This window comes from Dermacentor andersoni, chromosome 8, assembly GCF_023375885.2.
Source record: "Dermacentor andersoni chromosome 8, qqDerAnde1_hic_scaffold, whole genome shotgun sequence".
In the NCBI taxonomy this organism is placed as follows: domain Eukaryota; kingdom Metazoa; phylum Arthropoda; class Arachnida; order Ixodida; family Ixodidae; genus Dermacentor; species Dermacentor andersoni.
The window spans coordinates 76,181,635-76,203,537 of NC_092821.1; the positions used below are offsets into that span (position 1 = coordinate 76,181,635).

The following is a 21,903-nucleotide window of genomic DNA, read 5'->3' on the forward strand; positions in this document are numbered from 1 at the left end:
GCAACGTAGAAAAATACGGCAATCTTCAAAACAGGTGATTTTAAGTTCTTAGTGCAGGCTCTTGTCTGCAGACAAGATTATTAGATTGCACGATGTCGCCTTAAACGGGAGAGGGAAAGAGGGGGTGCGACACAGCTTGAAAACGTGGAGTAATGTTATGTGCCTATAGCGGCGTTTACGTTGATATGGTCGAAGGGTATCGTATTAATTTATCGTATCGCGTAGACTCCTACGCCACCATTTACATGAATGCTCTTTTTCTTGTCTAGCAAGTTACCGTCACCTATTGTCAAATGAAAAGGTTAACGGTCTTACTACTGATAAGCTTGCTATTGCTGTCGCGTTGTGAAATGCACCAAAAATAACCGCAGCGACACGCCCACATTCCTCAGGTTTTTCTTCACTTGCCCCCTTGGACAACTTAAGCGACGTCTATTATGCGGTAACGTACCGTATGATATTGGAATAATAACCTTTCCAAGCGTGTCAGCAGTGGTTGCTATGCCCACTGGTAGCCGAGCGCAGCCATCTCGGCTCCTTTTGCCTCAAAGCGGAGTTGACTACGTTAATGACGCGAGTCAAGCAACTCAGCGATGTTTATGTCATTTGAGAACGCAGCCCTTTGGTGCCCGTTCCTGCGTGGAGTGTGGGTGTCGGCATAATCGAGCGAACGAGCACAGCGAAGGATGAAAGAGCGAACGCGGAACGCAGTGGGGGATGAAAGATGGCGATAGCGAAGAGACTGCGAGGGGGAAAGCCGAGGGCGAGAGTGCAGCGGAACCATGACGCGGAAAGCGGAGGAGGAGGGCATGGCAAACGCGGAAGAAAAGCGTAGTGCCGCGCAAGACAGGCTTTATGGCAAGGACCACTAAGAGATGGCGCCAGAATAGCGCGCCGTCGCATGTTCACTGATGACATGCGTGAGCATGTCTACCGCTATTATATACCGAAACAAAGCGCTGCATGAGCGGAGCTGTCTGCGGCGGCTGCTGTAAATCGTGCCCACGTGTCACCCACGCACTGCCTCTCACGAACTACCGATTAGCGAGCCAGTCGCCCCTAACATCTTCCTTTGCAATGCGCCGCACGAGACGATTGCCCGCGCCAGCTAATATCTCGCGAAATGAAAACACGTATGGAGCTGCGCTCAAATTTCGCATTAGAGAATATCAGAATCATCGGTGAATTATTCACAAAGACTTCACCATTCCAACGCACATGCCGTGAATAAATTCGCGCACAGCCTTCTTCTTATCCCGCCATTTTTGTTTATATTTCCAGCACTGCGGGGCAGCGCCCCCCACCTGTTGATTGGCCGGGTGTCAGTTGGAGGCGAACGCTTTCCATAAATTCCTTATACGATGCGCTTCTGTTTACATGGACTTTTGAAATGCGCATTCTCCATCTCGAACTACCCTCCTTTGACGCATTTGACGAGATACACCTTTCTAGCGAATTACCTCGTTAAAAGTTGATAGATTAGGCATCTGTCGCGTTCATGTAAACGTAATCTACGTAGCGAGGAAATGTTCTTGTGCTTTGAGCGAATGAGTAGTGGTGCTCATGGATGAAGATGTCTCATGTGTAATCACAAACGCTATTTGTTCTTCCGGCTCTTCAGCGACTACGACGCGCCAGTCTTTTAGTAAACGCTAACATTTTCTGCATAAGGAAGACCGTAAACTTCATCGAGGCGAGCGCAAAGGCCGTTGTGTAATCTCAGTTATCTTGTGAGGAATGTGCTGTCGTTAACAATATATTCCAGGTTGTATCCGTTGTTTCCCTTCACGCCGCACAAACTCAGATCTCCCGCACACACAGACATACAAACACCTATATTTATATGTGCCAGCAATAGCACCACAAACATACGTATGTGTGAGCATCTTTGAGCGTGTGAAAGAGAAACTGGTAGGACGAAAGTGGACACAGGCAAAATCAGGTGAGGCGACTGGAGCTGAACGTGCGGATACAAAGGAGCAATTTTTTCGTCTGTGTATTTGTTTTTGTTTAGGCAAGCTCCGCCGCGTTATTAGCCGTCGAGGGAATCGCGAAGCATCATTATTTATAACTGTCTACTCATTAACATAAAATGTATGTGCGACCAGAGAAGGATTATATTGCGAAAGAATGGCAGGTCAGGACGGCCACGGTTTTTTATAGCACTGTAGGTGTTTAAAATGTTTTGTGTCTATTTACTCAGCAGCCATTTTTTCGTAGTTCAGTAATACTAATTTATTAATGAAAATTATTTAAATGTAGTTTGCACACTTGTTTCTTAATAGTTCGTGTCTATGATGAAATTCGAAATCTATAATCATCAGGGCAAAATGTTGATAAGGCTGTATTTTATGTAAAGGTATACCTTTAAGAAGAGCATCATTTTTTAAAGTTATCTTTATGCCCTTGAGATTCCTCAAATATCGTAAGCTTTTGTTCATTCCACAGATGAATATCTTTCCTATGCTGCTACGAAAAACAGCTTTGTCATGCCAAGGTTGTGTCATGAGTGCTGGGATAACATCTAGATTGGTTAACATGTTTGGATATAACAAAGTATCAGCTTTTTGATACGGAATATATTACTTTATTTTGCCTAAGACACGGACTCAAAGATTCACAATAAATTTTTATTTTCGTTCGTATCCAAAAAAACAATGTTAAATAACTTGGACTCGCACTTTCAAGCTAGTAATGTTTCAAACTGTGCAAACACTTGTTTCTCGTGTTTCACACTGAAAAGCACTCATGACAGAGAAAGACACCAAAAGATTGCTGACTACAACTGAACTTCAAAGAGTATGAATGTGAAACATGAACGTTACAGAAATCAGTTTTGATACCAGTGATGCTCGACAGCGTATTCAACGCCCTAATATGAAACGGCCGCGTCGAAAGAGTGCGGAATTCTCCGGACATGGATATGTTCTGTGAGCAAATGTCGGTTTTATTTGTTTTGGAGAAGAATCTAGTTCCTTATATTGATGGGCGCAAGAATCTTACTGCGTTAAAATGAGGTTTTCAACAAATGCATCTCTATAGGAAATTCAAGAGGAATTGCAGTCATCTCGTTATACACATTATTTCAATATAACCACTCTTGTTAATCCAAGATTTCAGTGTAGACAAAAGCTAACTACTCAAGCAGACAAGGTTGCTTCGGATGTAAGAATCTAAATAGTGCGTGATAATGCTTTTACCATTTGCGCAAATGTTGAGAAAGCTTTATTTCAATTCTGGAATTAACAATGTTTAAAGCAATACGAGTTTTATACAGTGCAAAGCGCATATAGGGAGAAATTGTTATGCAGTTCTCCACATATCCTGTATTTCTTTCGCTTATGTAAAATTTTCCATAATAGTGTATACGTTTCTGCCGTATTTTCTAAAAAATCTGCAAAGTATTATCTTCGCCCTTGAAGACGTTCGAACGTTTTCTTAACCAACTGTATTTTTTTTTTCAATGTTCAATATGAAATAGTTGGCCCGTAAAGCTCGTAGACGTATATTATTTTGCTTTAAAAAAATAAGCACAAATACCGTCGTTTATTTGTTCTGCTCCCCAAAGTATGCGCAGTGAGACAATTTTTAATGTGCCATGTTTTTTCAACAAAATTCAGATGACACCAGCAATATGCTCTCGGAATGTAAGTATTCATATTAGAACAGCGCTACGCAGATTTGTTATTTCATAGGTTTTGTGTTCAGCGATCCTAGTTACTCTTACCTTGGTTTTCTATAATTCGGAAATTCATCTTAAATTACTTAGTGACATTAGGAGTTCTAAAACATCAATTACAGCGCTGATTAGCATGCCGGTATTGTGAGTCCAGAGTATTTAAAACATCAGTAAGTTAAAAAGAGCTACTCTAATTACGCAAATCCTGCTCGTGTGATGGTTAGGGACAAAACCTCTTAAATAGAGCCAGCAAATATAAAAGCGACGAAAGTTTGCAAAGTTTTCTAATTTCGGGATTTTAGTAAATGTTTACATCAGAAACTGCACGGCAAACATTTTGGAAGACAGCTCCAATTGTAATTTCTAAACCGCTTGTGTTTTGCGATATTACCCATCAAATTCAACGCTCAAATGTTGATTGCGTATTCAGAGTTGAGTATTCCAAATCAAAACTGACATCTTCCCAACCCTGCTTGATATGACGTAACTGATTTTCCGTAGCACGCCAGTAATGAGGCCAGGACGACCTGATAACATCAGCTGTACTGCTTTTGCCTTACAAATGCAAGACTGGTCACATGGGTGCTTCGTAGTTGTGTAGATTCCCACCTCTGAATTGAAAAAAGGCATACCGAGTCTTATAATTTATGGTGAGTATCTCGGAACATATATGCTTAAGAATTTTCAATAAAATGATGTTGTATTGGAATGCGATTGTTCTTTTGTGCCGATCATAAAAAATAAAGAAATCGCAGATATAATTTATTTTTAAATTCTTGTAATTGATTATGAGTTGGGCTTAACTACTTATTCGCCAAAATTGCGTGCACCAGTCTGCACAAACCTCCTGTACTTGAAGTATTTACATAGGTAATGTTGTCAGTCTAAATAAAATTACTCTTGGTGTGACTTTGAGGACCTTGTATTTAAGACAATCTAGGAAGTTCCAGTGATAGCAAAAGTTCACCGTTCTGCTGGCAACTTCAGCTATTGAACTCTTGTGGGTGTCTTCTTATACTATAAACTAAGCTGGCAATTATCACAGCTTGTTTATGTTCCAAAGCTTAAAAAAGCATTATTTTGTCACGTGGTAGTGACGTTGAAAAAAGCAGAAAAACTGTGAATAGCGAAGCTAGTGCTTTATTGGGCGAACCTGTACCCTTAAAGGCAGGCTACACTCAAAGTACAACAATACCAGCTCTCAAAGTCAGCAATCGTCAAAAATCGGATCAGCGGGTCAAGCGTGTCGGGGTTTATGAATCCGTAATTGAAGGTTCCAGAGTAATCGCTGGTGGCCGCGTGTCCTCCAGGAAGTTTTGCACCATTCGCGTCACGCATACATGAAATCTGCTTACACAATGTTCGATTACAGACAGATGATAGAACCATCGATAACATTCCCGAAACTTGTGATACATGATACATGCAGGCATGCTCTGCGCTGTGAAATGATATCTGTTAGGTGGTGAAGCGTGGTCATCCGATAAAGATAAACAAGTAAACTGCCAATATTGCTTCTTCTGTTTAATGACGTCATGCCGTTCTGAGGGCTTTCACTAATAAATTTATAGGATCCGTTTGTACCGAAGCACTTGACGGCAGCTGTGGCAACTAAATTATTAGCTTCAGGTACCTATTAAAGATTAGGGTAGATTAGATTAGAGCGCAAGAATTCATAACCTAATGCGAGAAGTTTTCAGGGTACGGCTATGGAAGGTAGCTAAAAGTGCTTAGTGAACGTAATATTCGAAGCACCGTCTGATAGCATGAGTGCTGGCTGAAAGAAGAGAGCCTGAAAGGTATGTAAGTGCTGCCAGGAGAATAATTTGGGAGGTTTGTGGTTACAATATCAAATCAAAGTGCCTAATCTTGACTGGTAAATTTTTTTTTTCGTGTGGGAGGAACCGGAGCCACTCATAAATATGAGACGAGCTAATTTTGGTTGCCTCATTCTCTGTGAGCCTTTAGTAAGACATTTTCCAACGTCGATTCATAACTAGATACAGAACGTCTCCTTGCATGTCACAGTGCACAGAGTAGCTAATGCATTCTTGATCTGTCTGGAGATTCTCCTCTAGGCATCTTTCTGACAAAAAGCCAGCCTCAGTGTTGCCCACGCAATGAATACCAGCTGCTGTTCACAAATTTTTCAATGCGGTTGGAATCAATTCTTGTTTTGTGCGCCTTTTCATCATCCGAAATGTTCACCTTTCACTGTCAGTCACTTTCGGAAACATTGTGCATAATCTATAGTAACAGTGTGTGATGATATCGCAAAGGACGTTCCGACTTGTGCCTGCTTAATTTGGAATAGTGCCATGTCTTGATGCTAATTCTTCAAATGTTTAACAATGTTATTCTGAAATACAAGCGACAGGACACTCAGAACGTAGCGGCGGGGCCTTACATTACGTAGTCTTATCTCGTTGAACTCCGCGTAAAACGGTACTTTTCTGAGAACATAAGGGCAGCAAACTTACAGTAACATTGAGGCTTCGAATCAAGTTTTTATGTGGAGCACACTTATTCATAAATACGAAACACGCACTTTAAAAATACCTTCATGTTCGGAAATAAACATTGGCATATAGACGTAGAAAATAACTTTGCAAACCTGCAAGACAAACTGCATCGCAGTCCAAGCAAACTGCATTTTTAGGAGAAATACTTTGACATTGAAACCATAATACACCACTTAAGTTTTGCGTAAATGTTTTTCATGTGCGTTGATAACCTAATTTCCTCCACATAGCCCACTTCACATGTATTTCTAATAAATGGTAGTTATTCTTGATGCGCATTCACAGCTGAGTGTCGCGGCACCCTCTTAGGTTCCCAGATTCCATAGCTGAACTTGCCTTACCTTTTTGTTTTCATTTCATTTTCATTTTATTTTCGCTCGAGTAAAAAGGACATGTCACTGTGTAAAGTTCATTAGAGTTTATCAGCGTGGTCTTTGTAAACTCCCAACCCGTGGTAGCCTATAATTCGAGAATTACGGAATTAATTCAAACTTGATTTGAATGACAAATAAAGCTTTGTTGGTCCCAGTATCAACCTGAATCACCACATAAGGGAGAGCGCACATCATAACTTTTAATAGTTTCCATAGGTACCAAGAGCATGCATACGTATTGTAAATTTACTGCGTCGTATTTCTCGAGGATACATAACATTTACTAGTGCCGTATAACAATGTCTTTAATGATTTATATGTAAATCAAGTGTAGGCTCGCATTACCGTTTCATTAAAGCCAAGATGCGCGAGTCGGCGCGATGGAGGGTAAAGGAGCGTTCAGTCCGAAATTAAAAACACAAGCACCGTAAATTACTGCACGTTGTTTAGCATGTAGAAGCCAGAGACCTGTGCATGCTGTCAAAGAGGCTGAAATTCTTCTTAGGCAACGAAAAGAGTAATAATGTGAGAGGAAAATATGCTCTTTTTTGTGCTTTTTCAGACGACCTAGGTTCAGAAGTGGGAACAGGTGAGTTTGGTTTCTTCAGTTTGAAAGCTTTATTGTAGCATCTGTTGCTTAACGCTCAATGCGCGACATTTGAACGCGACATTGCGGTAAGTTGACGTGCGTCTCGATGTTCTCTTGTTGGCTCCCGTTAGTGACACGACGGCGTTGTAATATCGAACCCGTAAACTTTGTAATATCGAACCCGTAAATGTTTTTTTTTTTTTTTTTGTCATGGTGTGAAGACGTTAGTATGAACAAAGCTTGGCTTCACCACTGGGTCTTTTTTGCCCGAGTGGATTTCCTTAATTAAATGATATATTTTATACCTACTTCATGAAACGTGCAGTTATTTTCAGGCTTCCTTATTTTTTCGAAATTTCAAGCCGATGGACCATGAAGCACTCTTCGCTTATATTTTGATTTCAAGTGGTAGGTTAGTAACGTGTGACACAACCAGCCTTCCAGACGCCGCGATACGCACTTTTCACAGCGAAGCTGTCTACGCCTAGGATGTGGGAAAAAATGTGTCGGAGATGTTCACAAAAATAAAGCATTATGTGGGCCGATCCTGGTGATTGTGCGAGAAGGGTCCACGCTCAATGGCACATACCCCTGTGGACTCGGGGACCTGTAACCCACCCTTGAACTACCTTTGTCACACATGGGACCCAAAGAGGTTCCAGGCACAAGTGGAATAATATATGTTTTTGAAAGAATCTTTTGTACGGCTTTTTCGAAAACAACGCTTAAAAAACAATCAGCGCCAAACAGGCAAACGCGCTTGAACTCCTCGTGCATTAGTAGACGTCGTTGTCCTTTTCCACAGCTGGCTACGTTGTGGTAGAAACTACATTCGTTAGCAATGGCTTGAGCGTCGTCGTTTTCCACAGCTGGCTCCATTGTCGCGCATCATTCCAGCGTACAATTTCACCTTTCTTCTGTCGTTTTAAGGGGGAGGCCGCGTTGTCTTACGTGATAGACAGATTGTCTTACGTGATAGACACATTTAATGACAGAGTTGATACGTGTATGTATTTGCGTAACTCCAGCGCCACTATGACCACAGATTAAGACAATAACATATGTTCGTATCTTTGTTCAGTATTCTAGGTCACCTGTGTGTCGTGCGCTAAGCAGCTAGTCTGAAATGGTACTGATCCTTTTTCGGCTTACAAGATTTAAAATGGCCTCAGTTTTTCCAGAGGCAGCATACAGTGGGCGGTAGATATGTTGGACAAAAATACAGGAACGTTAGTCTTGTGTTTCGGTAATTTTCTCTGTTTTAAGCTTCATAGAAGTGTGTGTTTCTGTAGGCGTGTTGTGTGTGACGACACAGCGGACCTGAGCACATGGAAATTGGACCTTCCCAATTGTAGCCATGCACGGCTTAGCCATGTCTGGGGAAGAGTTGATCCTGGGAGTAGATTTGATGCTGAGTGCTTTGGTCTGAAGGCCCTTTGGCGGAGGCAACAGTACCCTTTAGTCTCGGCTTCACGTAGACGGGACCTCTGGACTGACCCACTCGAGGGAAATCGGTGGGGCCCTTGTTTGTCCCTCTCCCGAATCTCTAACTTTCTTTATGAACTTACTTTACAGTCCTGTCTTATCCCTGCTCATTTTTCTTGTCTTCCTCAGGTAGCTTAGAATAACTTGGTGCGTTTTATCCAGCCTTGAGTATGGCGCATTGGATAATAGCAGTGTTGCACCGCTGGTGTCTGCAAGTCATTACCCTGTCAAACTTGTCGCTTCGCCTTGTTGGTCTCCGTGGTGCATGGCTGCCTTCGCTGACAAAACAATTACGACTAATATGCGTAGAGCATATTTCGCCTTGCTACGGGATTGAATGCTCCATAAAATATTTCTTTCAATGTAAACAAACGTTTCCACGGTACCACGTTTTGGACAGGGAGAAACCTCAAAGAGCAGTGAGAGTTGTAACATCTTTCCTTGTGGCAAACTCTTTGAGCTGCACAATTTATCCAGGCTATCATGCCAGCTAGGTATAAAGCGGCCACCTCCGCCTTGCGAGGTATCTGCATAGCGCAACAGACCTACCACCGAGCCCATATCGCCACACTAGTCGATTCCTTCTTGATATTTCTCACAAGCTCCAATACGTAAAGCTCGCAAAACGTACAGCCTTTGCCGACTTCCCGACAACATTAACACCACAATACATCCTGAACACAGTCCGAGGTGTGATCTCATATGCAGACTTGATAAAACATGCCAAAGCAAAATTATTGGACTATTGAAAGGATGAAAATGTCATTGAGGTAAAGAATATCAAAATTATCAAGGAGAACAAAATTTCAACAAGACATCTGATTACAACATTGGCTCCAGTGTACTACCACAGACCCTCAAGACAAGCTATGCTAAAACTCGTGTAACACCCTACATTCCTAAGCGTCGTCGGTGTTTCAAGTTCTTAATGTGCGTCCACGGTTCCCAAAGCTGCTTATGTCAACTCACCTGTGCAAAATGGGGTCACAGCAATCATTACAATAAGTTCTGGCACGCCACACAGCGAGAACTATGGGGGCGACCATACAGTATTTTGTCGAGTCTCTGAAACACGAAAATAGAAAATACGTACATTGAAAGTGAAATAAAATATTTTGTTCAAGCAAGCAAAATAAAATGCAGTCTTTCACAACAAATAGTACACGAATGAGGCGCGTCAGTGGGCAGCGCTGATCACCCTCCGCCACTTGCCCATCGTGGTCTTTGTCCGCCTTCTCCACATAGACTAAGTTTGAAATCCTGTAACCTTGGAGTTGTGCAAGGGAAGTTCAGCTTGGGCTGATGAATTCAAATGGGCCCAGGAAAAATGGATTCGAGCTGAACACACATCAAAGCTCCTCTGTCATTTTTCTTTCACACAGAGAAGGCTGCTCTCTGATCTCACATTCGAACTACAAGAACAGTGCAATTTTGTGTACAAAGATGATCTTAGGCGTCATATTCGATTCCAAATTAAGTTGCATCCTCTTCATGAAATACCTCGAGCAAGATACTTAAAATAGTGAACGTAATGGAAATTCCAATGCAGACATGTTGGGACCGGGATGTAAACTGCTTCATAAATATCTACAAAACTTCCGGAATCGCGTATAGATGACCGGGCTGAGGTGTGTCAGTATGCTACACCAAGTGCCATACAAATGACAGATCTTGTTCATCATTTAGGCATCCTTCTGGCCACATCAGCCTTCAGAACTAGCCCTGTGCGAAGTCTCCATGTAGCATCTAATGAGTGTTTACTCCAGGTGCTATTGTCCTACTACAGTATCATGTACTTTCTGAAAGCGCACTCTGATCTTGAAAATCCTTGCTACAAAATCATAAACGATATGACATGTTCCATACTTTTCGATGATTTTTTTCGATGACCTGGTGATTTTCTCGGCATTGGGCCATTTTGCACAGTGACTTAGTAACCAGGTTTTTAGGTAAATCGTGAGGTATCAGCCTGAGATAGCCGTAGCACATCCTTCCGCAAGAGGGTGCTGCTGCACTTGTTTTTGCACGCATGTTGCTCCCAGCCCTTGCGTTCAAGGGCTATGGTGAGATTCTCATGCTACTGTTGCACACACAATTGATGTATAATTCCTTTTTAATGTAACGTGTTGTAATCGCACCAATTACTAGTCACTGTGATTGTGTTAATACTTACTCATTTTGCGCCCATCACAGCGTTAACCTTTAGGCGTTTTTACAGTCACGTTACAACTGCCATTCACAAATAGATTTTTACATTGGCAACTCATCACCTTTTGGATAGCGCTATTTCCATATGTGGCCCCTTGCACTAATATAATCCGTCAATCATCATCAATATTTTGTTGCCTGTAGCAGTAGATCTATAAAAAGTAGCCTTCCTGCGCTGTTTCTGGCCCTTTATTGATAATTACTGGATATTATTGTTCACTATACTGTGTCTCCTGCATAGAAAACAGAACCTTAACATATTCTCGAGTGCATATAATACCAGCCAATTTGTTGATAGTAGTTACCTGTTCCAGCAAAATTGCACCGTATGACTTTTCAAAGTGTTCGCACAGTAAGACTTACTTTAAAGTATCATGTTTATGTTAAAATATAAGTACCGAGTGGCATCAAATATAGACATCCTCAGACCTACTTTGCGAGAACCAAAATAAACAGAATAAGCACTTTTTGTGTTGAAGTGTTTCATGCTACCAAAAGTTATCAGTTATCTGTGCTTGGTCCAACAGATTTTGTCGCAGTCATGTCGCTTAAACACGCGGTAACGACTGTGGTATTATCATATGCATATTATTATGCATATCACCATAAAATAACAGGCAGTAACCCGTATGTAAGTCTTGCTTGCGTATGAAGAAGAGTCGTTGTGTCGTGGCTTCAACCCAACATCTTCATAGGGCATACATCTATTGCGCACTCATGTAATAGAGAGCCAAATATAAAACATTTTATTCTGCGCCCATACGTTTAATACTCAACTCTCTTTCGAATTCTCGTTTTCAGAAATAAGGGAGAGGTAAGGATTTATGGGGCGAGTTCACACTGAATTTGCATTACAAGTGAAGTGTTCTCTTTTAAATGCGAAGCATTATTTTTCTCCTACGGCGAGCCAGAGTCAAACGCGCAATCGCCCAAGGTCACATAGTGTGTCGCCGAGGCGCACTCTCCAATGTGCCCGCTCGCACGCCGTTACTGGTTTCGCGCGTCCTCTCCTTCAAATGCATGCCGGTGTGGGAGCGCCGTGCACCCTAAATGGTTCAAAAAATACCGTTCCTCCCTCTTCACAACACACACACACACACACACACACACACACACACACACACACACATATATATACATATATATATAATATATATATATATATATATATATATATATATATATATATATATATATATATATATATATATATGTATACATACAGCCAAACAGTTTCGTACTATAACACCTGGAGGGAAATCTGGAGTCACCGTCTATGGGAGTTTCCTAATAGGCGCTGCACTGTCATGCGAATGATGGTATATGTGTCTACGAGGCTTCTGTGGGCAGGTGTTGCACAAGGCTTCGTGCAAAACGTGGATATGGAGCCCTATAACGTAAAGCTATTCCAATATGTTTTATTGCAATCTCCTGACGTCAAACTTGCGTAACCGCGGACGCAAGCATAGGGCGCTCTCCCGCAGGGTTGTCTGAACAGGCCAATAACACGCTGTGCTCATTCATAGTAGGTCACTTTTGTTTGCTTGAAAAATGAATAACATTGCCTACGCTGAGCGGCTTGTCTTATGTCATTGGCTGACAAGAGGCGAGGAGCACGCTAAAGTGGAGAGGGATACCATGGGGCCGAGCCACTGCACTGAATATAGATAACCGGATGAAGAGGGTGGTGCTGCCACCTTCGGTTGGTCCGCTTTCCCTTACTTATCTTGCGGTGGCTAGTCAAAAATCGCGGCGGTTTGCAACAGAAGCTTAAGGATTATGCTAAAACGGATGCTCAGCAACGGAGAGTTGGCAGAACGATGTCGTAAACGTGCCGAAAGTTCTCGAAAACATTAAACGGCAGGTGTGAGTGGCCCGTGCCTGAGCAAATGGTGGCAGCCATCTTTTATTCCTTTCGGAACGGGGCAGCCTGCGGCTATTCACAAGGAACTTGAGTCTTGTTCGACATATTATTGCATCTTTAATGCGTACACGTCACTTGACGAGGGGAGTTTTGCGGTACAGGCAGGTGAAGAGGGTGCAGCTCAAAAACATTTGACCAATAGCCGAGGGCCAATGGCGCAAAGGCGTCGAATGAGAAATAACTATTTTTCTTTTGTTTGGTCAAATCGTGCATAATATGTGTGTACAAGTCATATAAGATGGGGAGCTATCGCGGTTTTCGTGACGTCGCGTGACAGACTTGTGAAGTCGGGGTGGTCCAAAAAAGCTTTTAACCAGTAGTGGAGGGCTGATTGCAGAATTGGTGTAGAGAAGTTTGGAATAGTTTTACGTTATAGCGACCATGGCTGCCCAAATAACACGTTCATCAAGTAAAATCCTCGCAAAAGGCTTTCATTGACGCATAATACGTCTTCCACTGGAGTAACCTACAATGCATAATCATGCGAAGAAAAGCAAGAACATACGAGAAACTGTTCAATGGCGAGCTCGAATCTCGTAGTCGCTCCTCCAATGTTAGCAGCGCGCTGATATTTTTTTACGTTTCATATAATTGTACATACAATGACAAGCTCTGGTAATTAAAGAAAACATGTGTTTGTGTAACAATAAAGCTTAAACAGCTTTTCACGCGCTGTTTTAGTAGAAAATAATCATTGTGACAGATAGAACAGTGCCAGCCAAGCGCATCTTCAAGGTGTGCTGGCTCGCCGAGAACAATCCGAAGTCGCAGTATACCGGCAATCCCATGCATTTCACAGCGCAGCAGAGCCAGATTTCCCTCTAGGTAATATAGGTATAAACTCTATGGGCACAGCATATGGACACTCGAAAGTATCAAGTGAAAGTGAAGCGGAGGAGGGAACAGTCTCTCCGGAGACGCGATGTTTGCGAAAGCACTTTGTCGAAGATGAATTTGGCGCAACGTACAGCCACTGCGACTGCCTGTGGTTCCGATCGTACGTCCGTACAGCATCGCGCGACTCGTGCATGCGACGTTCCTCAAGCGAGCGTTTCGCCGGGAGCACTTGAGCTTGTTCGGGCTTCGCGCCACGTGCAAATAAAAAAAAAATGAATGACTCGCATTAACATTGAGGATGGTTTATGTAGTACATCATACAGACGAAGTATTTCTATCGAGGTACCATCACTTTTAGTTATTGGATATTTTTCAAGTCTTTCTTGGGCCGCCTAACTACGTTCGTCCATATTTGTTGCTGTTTGTGGGCTCCTGGGACCACTTGTTACCATGACGTCTCAGATATATATGTGTATGTAAATATACTTATAATAGGGCCATAAATAAACATAAAGAAAGTACCCACCGGCGGAATTGAAACACAGTACTGCTTGCACAATATTACACGGCCCTAACCGTTACGCCGCAGAGGCGTGTCGCCTAATATAAGATACGTAGGCATTTCTCGCGTGGAATGCAGTGCGTAGAGACGCTTGGCGCTTTTATCAAATGCCATAGTTCTCACCTCGTGCACTGTCGAAGTGCGATCAGTGCAATTTTACTCGCGCCAGCATTTCAAATTTATTTACATATTTCGTGCATATATGAAGAATGCATTTGTGACGGTACAGGAGGCGGTACCAGAACACAGGGCTTAACGGGGACCTTCTCTCATGTAGTTATACCAAAATAAGTGAAACACAGAAACGTTCTTCACCAAGGAAAAAGAACACGTTTCTAATAGTTATCACAGGAAATAACAAAAGTAGATACGTAACGAGAATGCAGAAAATATAGTATAAAGCAGATCATCGATCGCATGGTGAAGTGCGAAGTATTAGATATTGATCAGAAAAGATTGTAGTTATTTTTGTTATGAGACGTCTCGTAGCTGACAGGCCGCTCCTACTTCAATCCAGGAGGAGTCGCCTGAACAGTTGCGTCGCACCAAGATAAAGCACTCACGCATGCTTCGAATACCGTCCGAGGAACCCATGCACAATGCTCAACACTGCAATCTCTGTTATTGGTTCCTACTAATTTTTGATTTCAAGACCACAGAAATCATTCACAACTAAACAGGTCATCATACGGGAAAATGTGTGTTGATCCCTTAAATTGTGCAGTGTAGTAATTAAAGTGATCCCAGACATAGCGCCTCCTAAAATGTGTGCGAATCCCGAGGATAGTGCTGTCAAAAATTTAAGAGCCGCACGTCATCGTCCTCACGTAGTAAGTTACGTGATAGGGTGCCGTGTACAAGATATCCGCCCCTAGCTTAAAGCCAACGTGCTCGGGAACACTGTGTTTTCACGGAGTTGAAGCGGACGTAGAATTACATTACAACCTTTTTTATTTATTACGTACAGCTACATTTCGCAAGAAAGGCTAAATGGTCAGTTAAAGAAAACACGTAAACTCAATATAGCATAGCACATCATTAATTGATCTTGTTAGGTTGAATTTAGGTCGGAAAATTTGAAACTTAGCGTTATATAAATAGTCATGGCTTAATATCGAGGTTCATGGTTGGCGTAAATCAATGAGTTATAGAATCACCAATCTATTGCATGTGTTTATGCTAGTAGGTAAAGGAGAAGGGTGCGAAGGTTAAAAACAACACTGCATTCTTATCTCCTACACAATGCTGCTATAGCATTCTTCCTCAATCTAGTCATTTTTGAGGCGTGTAACACCACTTTTGTGGCCGCGGCCGCATGGCCAATTTGCCTATGATTTGTACTCAAACGCCAGCAATTGGGCAACATAAATAAGAAAAAGAAAATTGGCCTCCTATAAACTTCCGTACGTCATCAGTGCCTCAAAGCGCTCGTAATGTCACCGCAGCCCTCCATGAGAATTTTTTTTTATTTAGTTTGGTTCTGCGTTTACTTAGACTGTCTGTCAAATATTCTGACGTCTTATTGACTTAACCTGTTGACACACCTCCTCTGTACGTATGTAAATAATTTGACTGGACCAGCAGGTAGGTTGATTCAGCTAATGGCTCATATTTTGCATTGGTTTTCTGTATACCAGAATACCGACACTCACAACCGGCATGCTAACAATGACCACTAAGAGAAAACTATTCACTCAGTGCATTCTTCCAGTAGTAACCCAATTGGCTCAAGCTTGGATTAAAAAGAACTTATGTCATCAACGAAGTACGTCACCGCGAGCGATGTAGCTTAAGAATCATAAGAGCAACGCTAGAGACAGGAATATGGCGGTGTTGCTCCATATGAATTTAACGAATGCTATGGGCAAAGCAGACAACAAGTGGCGGACTTGATTAAGGCAATAGGCAATAAGAGAGAAGGGAACACCATAAACGACGGCGAAAGGTGTAACTCTGTAATGCGATGAGGAAACGTATCGGCTGCCGCAAGGTATGTGTAAATGGAGGTAGTTGAAGCGGTCTTCTTTCTACAGTATATTCGAAACGGGAGTGCGATGAATCGAAATAATAGAAGGAAGCAAAACGAACCTGGCACGATGTGCGTATTTCTAGAGCGAGTATTCCATTTTCGCTCGTATCTTCTTCAGTTCCCAACAGAGGCAGTGTATTTCTGCTGAGCACACGAACGAGTGTTTGACTCCTCAGCAGCGGCGGCGAGGGCACAGCTTTGGGACAAAAAAGAATGCTCGTTTCCCGTGGTGCGAACTCATGCAAAATAAACATGCGGCCTTAGCAAGTGTCCAGCGCTCCGCTACAATATTTCAAACAGACACGGTGTTAATTTGATGTTAAACGCCACAGATTATATAAAGAGGCAACGGCGCTACAGACTTATCTTTAGCGGGAGCATATGAAATAGTACTTAGCACTGGTTATAGACAAATACCTAAGTTCTTTAAATATAGGCACGTTCAAATGACATAGGCCACACTATTAAGTATACAAAGGAGGTTTCAGTTTCTTGCTCCGTAGTGCAAAGCCACCTCAGTCCGAAACTTGCATAGTTTATCAAATTTTACCCCAGACCTTTTTACAGAGCTGGAAAAAAGTCACTACGTTCTATAAGCTCGAAAAATGTGTTCGAGAAAGTTCGCCTTGGTAGAAAGGATGCCATCAATTTAGTTTAACACATAGAGCTTGCAGTGACCTATTGCCTATAATATTTTATCTAAGAGGTGCTAAAATATAAAGCACTTGATAACTTTGCTGTATAAGTACGCGATGGTATACAATTTTAATCTTGAAACAGTCTATATTACGTCTTATGTTCTATGCTTAGAGCACAGATAACGTTTGTACGCTCTGTTGATTGCCTATGTTATGATTAAATGGATTTCAAAGTATGTCCGCGTGTTCTACACAGTGACGTTTGTGTAAGGTCCGGATCATTTATGGGCATGTAAGACTTTCTCTCTATCTTACAGTTATATCCATTTCAAAATTTTTGCCTGTGTTCGACGCGATGACTGTTGTGTCAAGTCAGAGTGATTTCGGACCTTGTAAGATTTTTCTCCGTTACAAAAATATTTCTGCTCTTTACTTATACTCAAGAAGACTGATGTCACAGTTTTGTTAATTTTTTAGCTCATAGCTTGACGCACAGAGGCAATGAGCAATTTGAAAAGTCTTGGAATAAAATTGCCTTTGCCGATTTGGATTGTGTTGCTCAGTTTAGGAAGCGGATGATGAAATGACTAGATTATAAAAGAAAATGAGCCACGACCATAACGTAGCAATGGCTATAGTAACTAATGAACTCAGAGTAAGATATTGTTTTATGGGACTTGCGTGAAATACCCTTCGATGTTCCAATAGAACTTTAATTGAATTTTTTTCACTTCAATGTTTCAGGCTCGTTAATCGTATGTTCAATGCTACTTCCATCGACTTGTTCCCTTTTGAGGCTGTTTAAAGTTTCTAGCAACGTAAGCAAATACCGCCAACTACAGGGACCATGGGCAACGTGATATTGAGTGTTGTTGAATTGTCCAGAAAGCTTGTGGTTGAGCCTAAGCTTATTAGACAAGACGTTAGTTATGCACAGGAGTTTTACGAATTGTCCCTTCGGTTCTTCTCTGCTTCACTGAAATTCTCCAGCGTAACTCAAGGGGCAGCATTTTTTCTTACAGTTATTTTCAAAAGATCTTCCGAGTTTCAACAAGCTTCTACCTTGAAGAGAGGCTAAATCCTTTTAATGTCATGTGGATTTATGGTACTTATTCGATGCATAGGGAATCGTTTGACCCTCAGCAAAACACTCCTATCACTGAGTTCTTAAGAAGGTTTAACTCGATGGGCAGTAACTACTGCGCTTTCGGATATGCTGGTGTAAGGTTGTGAAATTCAACAGATTGCCGTGTAGGGAGAATGGGCAAAATCCCTGAGCATGGAGAATAAAAAAAGTGCATCATAAAGCCGTTTTACCCTCTTCCTCTTTACAGTGACCGCGACGATGACTGGGGCCGGGTGTTCCTGCTCGCATGCGTTTTACTGCTCATCGGCGTGTTCTTGTGTCTAATACTGATCTCGATGCAGGTGTTTTTTAGTAAGTTCCTGCCTTTTCATTGCTCTTTAATGCTTCCGCGTGTATCCGCCTATACTTACTGCTTTTAATTTACTGCGACAGCTAGCAGTTAAAAGTCGCAAATTGGTTTTGTTCTCTCCAACCTTCATCGCTGTGAGGCTGGTGCGTACCGCGTTGTTCGCATCGTCATGCGTTACCGCTGTCATGACCACGCTACGTCTTTAACATCAGCCGAATCGCCACCATGTAGGGAAAAAAGATAAAACGATGCGAGTAGTCACCACGCGGGATTAAACTCATAGGGTTTTTCAAAGCTATGATACTGGACTGTGAGGCTGGCACTTGCATTGCGAGCATGAGCGCATAACGAAAGCTTAAGATGAGGTGACGAGTGGGGAATTTCAAGGCCTGACCTTAATTGTAGAGGTTAACTGTGTTTGAACAAGAAATGTCGCACGAGACAAAAGTCCGACATGGTGACTTGGCCTGAAAATATGCCTTTATTGAAATATTTGCACCAACCTCCTTTGCATCACGTCAAGCGTCCATCTCACTGAGATCTTCTATCTTGCTTATATTTTATATAGAGTGGTTGAACTTCACGCTAAGGACATCAGGATATCGCAATAATGAGAGGGGGATCATATGAATCGTGACTCAAATACGCCAAGGAAGCCTTGCTTTGTGGCCCTATGTTACCAAGCGCATATTTAGCCGTAACAAATACCGCCTTCATCAGTCCTAGAGGCTTTACGTATTGCCTTAGCCGTAGCATCCTTCAGACTACCTGTTCATCTTTCAACGTTTGAACTTCGCATGGGGATTTATAGGGTACCGGGTCAGCTGGTGTGTTATGTCCCCTGCACAAGGGCGTACAATATCCTCGACTGCCAAGGAAACTGCTGGCGCTTACCTGGAATTTATAACATGATTGTAGCCACACGGTCAAGATTGCCTGCTTTCATTTTCCCTTGTCTTGTGCTGAAAAAATGTTTAAATCCTCATCACTGAATTTCATCTCACGCAGAGGATGAAGTATTAGGAACTTGTCTTAGGTATTATTGAGATTACCACTTTACCTTCTCGCTGCAAAGAGGTTACAGAGAGGACATGTACATGACAAGTGAAAGAGATTTGCTGTCCATCCGTCAGATGGCGCCAAAACATTAACTTGCCGGATGCGCTTACGATGTTTTGCGTTCTTAAAGTCTAGTCCGCGCATCTAAGCCACAGGGACATTAGTTTATTATTACGCTGCAGCGTGGTAAGGAATGAAGGTGCGTCTCAATGTTGATCTCCGATCATGTCTACCAAGGTATCTCTGTGAACTTGCGCATGTGGCCCTAGCTTAACGTATAACGTATCGTGTAAAGCTAAACCGCTTTATTTGTGCATTCTTCCTCACAGTTATACGCGTTCTGATTTCTTGAACCACGTGCGAACTCGGACGGACGCTTTTATTAATCTTTTCATTTGTTCCCTCAAAGCAGCACGCCAAGCTTTAGATTTTGTGTAGATCTACAAATGCTTGCATTTTGAGCAAGGACACTCTTACCGTACTTTACCCACCTAGCTGTGAGCACGCGAGGTGTGCGATATTCTTTTTGGCATCAACGGCCTCCGCAACCGCAAAGTAACATATTTTTGAATGCAATAGCAGCAATAAATGAACAAAGCGAAGCAGAAGCCCATGTTCTGTCACATACCTTTATGATTACTTTTTCGCTGGTACTGGCAGGGTAGAAAAAACAGAAATGTTATGGAAAAGACATTTCAGTCCAATCTGTAACCTAAATTCAAGTTCACACCATAGAAGCACGTCCCGCCGCATATAATAACTCATACTTGTATCGCCTTTCTTCAGGTGCACCGAAATAAGTTTTTGCAGGAAAATCGCCGTTATGAAATGAATGACCGAGTTAATGTGTTAAAGTTGCGTGGACCTTTTTATGCAGAAGACCCCATAGGAAACGTAGCGAGATGTTCTGCAGGGGAAGCCATACCAGTGCTGGTGCATATGAAACCTTGTTTGGATTTGGTTTAATGCTTCCCTTGTACGGGAACTTTCATATTTCACAAATACTAACATAAAAAGAAGATCCGGTTAGTGTCACATTTAATGTGCAATTCACAGAGCGAGAGCGTCAGCTGGCAAGTCAGACGCATCGTAACTTGCACTCATTCTCTTTTCTGATTGTAGATTAGATAAACGCAAAATTCTTATATGTTTAATTACAATTATTTCACCAAAAATAACAAGGCAACTACTACCATGTTCAACTGTCTTTTCCATTAGTGAAGCCAAGCTTGAATTATCATAATGAATTGATTGTTTGCCCCAGTATATTTCTTTACCTTTTAAGTAAGGCTAGCGAAAATGAAATGTTGGGCTAGATGATTCAACGGAATATGCAAGGGTAAACCTGCTACACCGAGAGCAACAGTAGCATTTACATATGTACACGAATGACCTGTCAGCTTAGTACACGGGACCTGTTTTCAGAGAGAGTGGTATCATTGATAGCAATGGAAGTAGACGACTTTATAACCCGCAATATTTGCACACAGCTTCACTATAATGTGCGCGTCTCTGTGAATCTAGATCTTGCCAACGAAAAGATAAATTCATTTTTCAGTTCGGTAATATTCGATTCGTCGCGTGTGTGCACCGTTCGATTCACTTGCTGTCCGTGCAGCATTGTTATGACATCTTATAGTGGTTTCGAGCATTCCAAAAAAACTTTCAGAAGGCTTGAAAATTTAGCTTGTCAGTACGGTTTCTAAATTGGGAACAGCGCCAAACGACGGGCGTTGAAAGAGAGCGTGAGCATTCAGGCTAACCGTTTACGCATCTGTTTTTTTTTTTTTCAGCCAAAGCTTCTTAGTTTGCGCCAAGGTGTTGCCTTTCTTGTTGCATGGTTTAGCGCTGTTGCTAGGTTAGCAACACTGTCAACAGACCGATCCTGCTTGCATGGTCGAAAAAGGCCGTTCTTGCTCCATTTGGTCGGTCCATGCCAATCACACGACTGCTCATTTGAAACTCCGGACGCGATTTTACTACCGTCATTGGATCAACTGAAAAATCTGATCGCTTGCCGGTCACCTGACGCCACCCGTTCTTTTGGCCGTGCTAGAGAAGGGAGGCTCTTGCTTCGTTAACAGCGACGACGATTATCACCCAGTTGCTCTCTCATCCTTGCTTTATTTGAGAAATGAGCCCAGCTATTACGTCCCCGACGGTAACGGTCTGGCCGCGTTATCGGATGATCCCTTAATCTTTCGTTTTCCTGCCTCTAACTTCTCTGAAAAACAGCCGGCTGTTGGTGTGCTGGAAAATATATCCCAGTCTAACGCTGAGTACTCACGGAATCAGCTTGATAGGATTCAGAGAATCACGACGACCACCCGAACGTGACATTAGTGTATTTATGTCGAGGAACAAGCAGGGAGATTTCGCGGAACGTTGAAACGTTAGGCGAAATGCAGTCCGTGGCACCTAATGGGAGGTGGCTGGTGCTGAGACTGGCGTTCAAGTCTTAAGAACCCCGCAATGAGACGCAATGATGGCAATTTTCGAACTTTCGGCAGCCACCTTTGAAGTCTCGGGAATAGCCGCAAGGCACGTCGATTAATTAACCG

The 21,903-nt window shown here is 42.3% G+C and overlaps 1 protein-coding gene across 1 annotated transcript in view; it reads left to right on the forward strand.

The window, feature by feature from the left end:
- Positions 1 to 21,903, forward strand: part of LOC126538792 (uncharacterized) — a 69,771-nt gene that overhangs the window by 27,713 nt on the left and 20,155 nt on the right. The window contains exon 4 of the mRNA XM_055074976.1: positions 18,182 to 18,285. Within this exon, the coding sequence (XP_054930951.1) occupies positions 18,182 to 18,285 (104 nt within the window). The remainder of the gene's footprint in view (positions 1 to 18,181; positions 18,286 to 21,903) is intronic.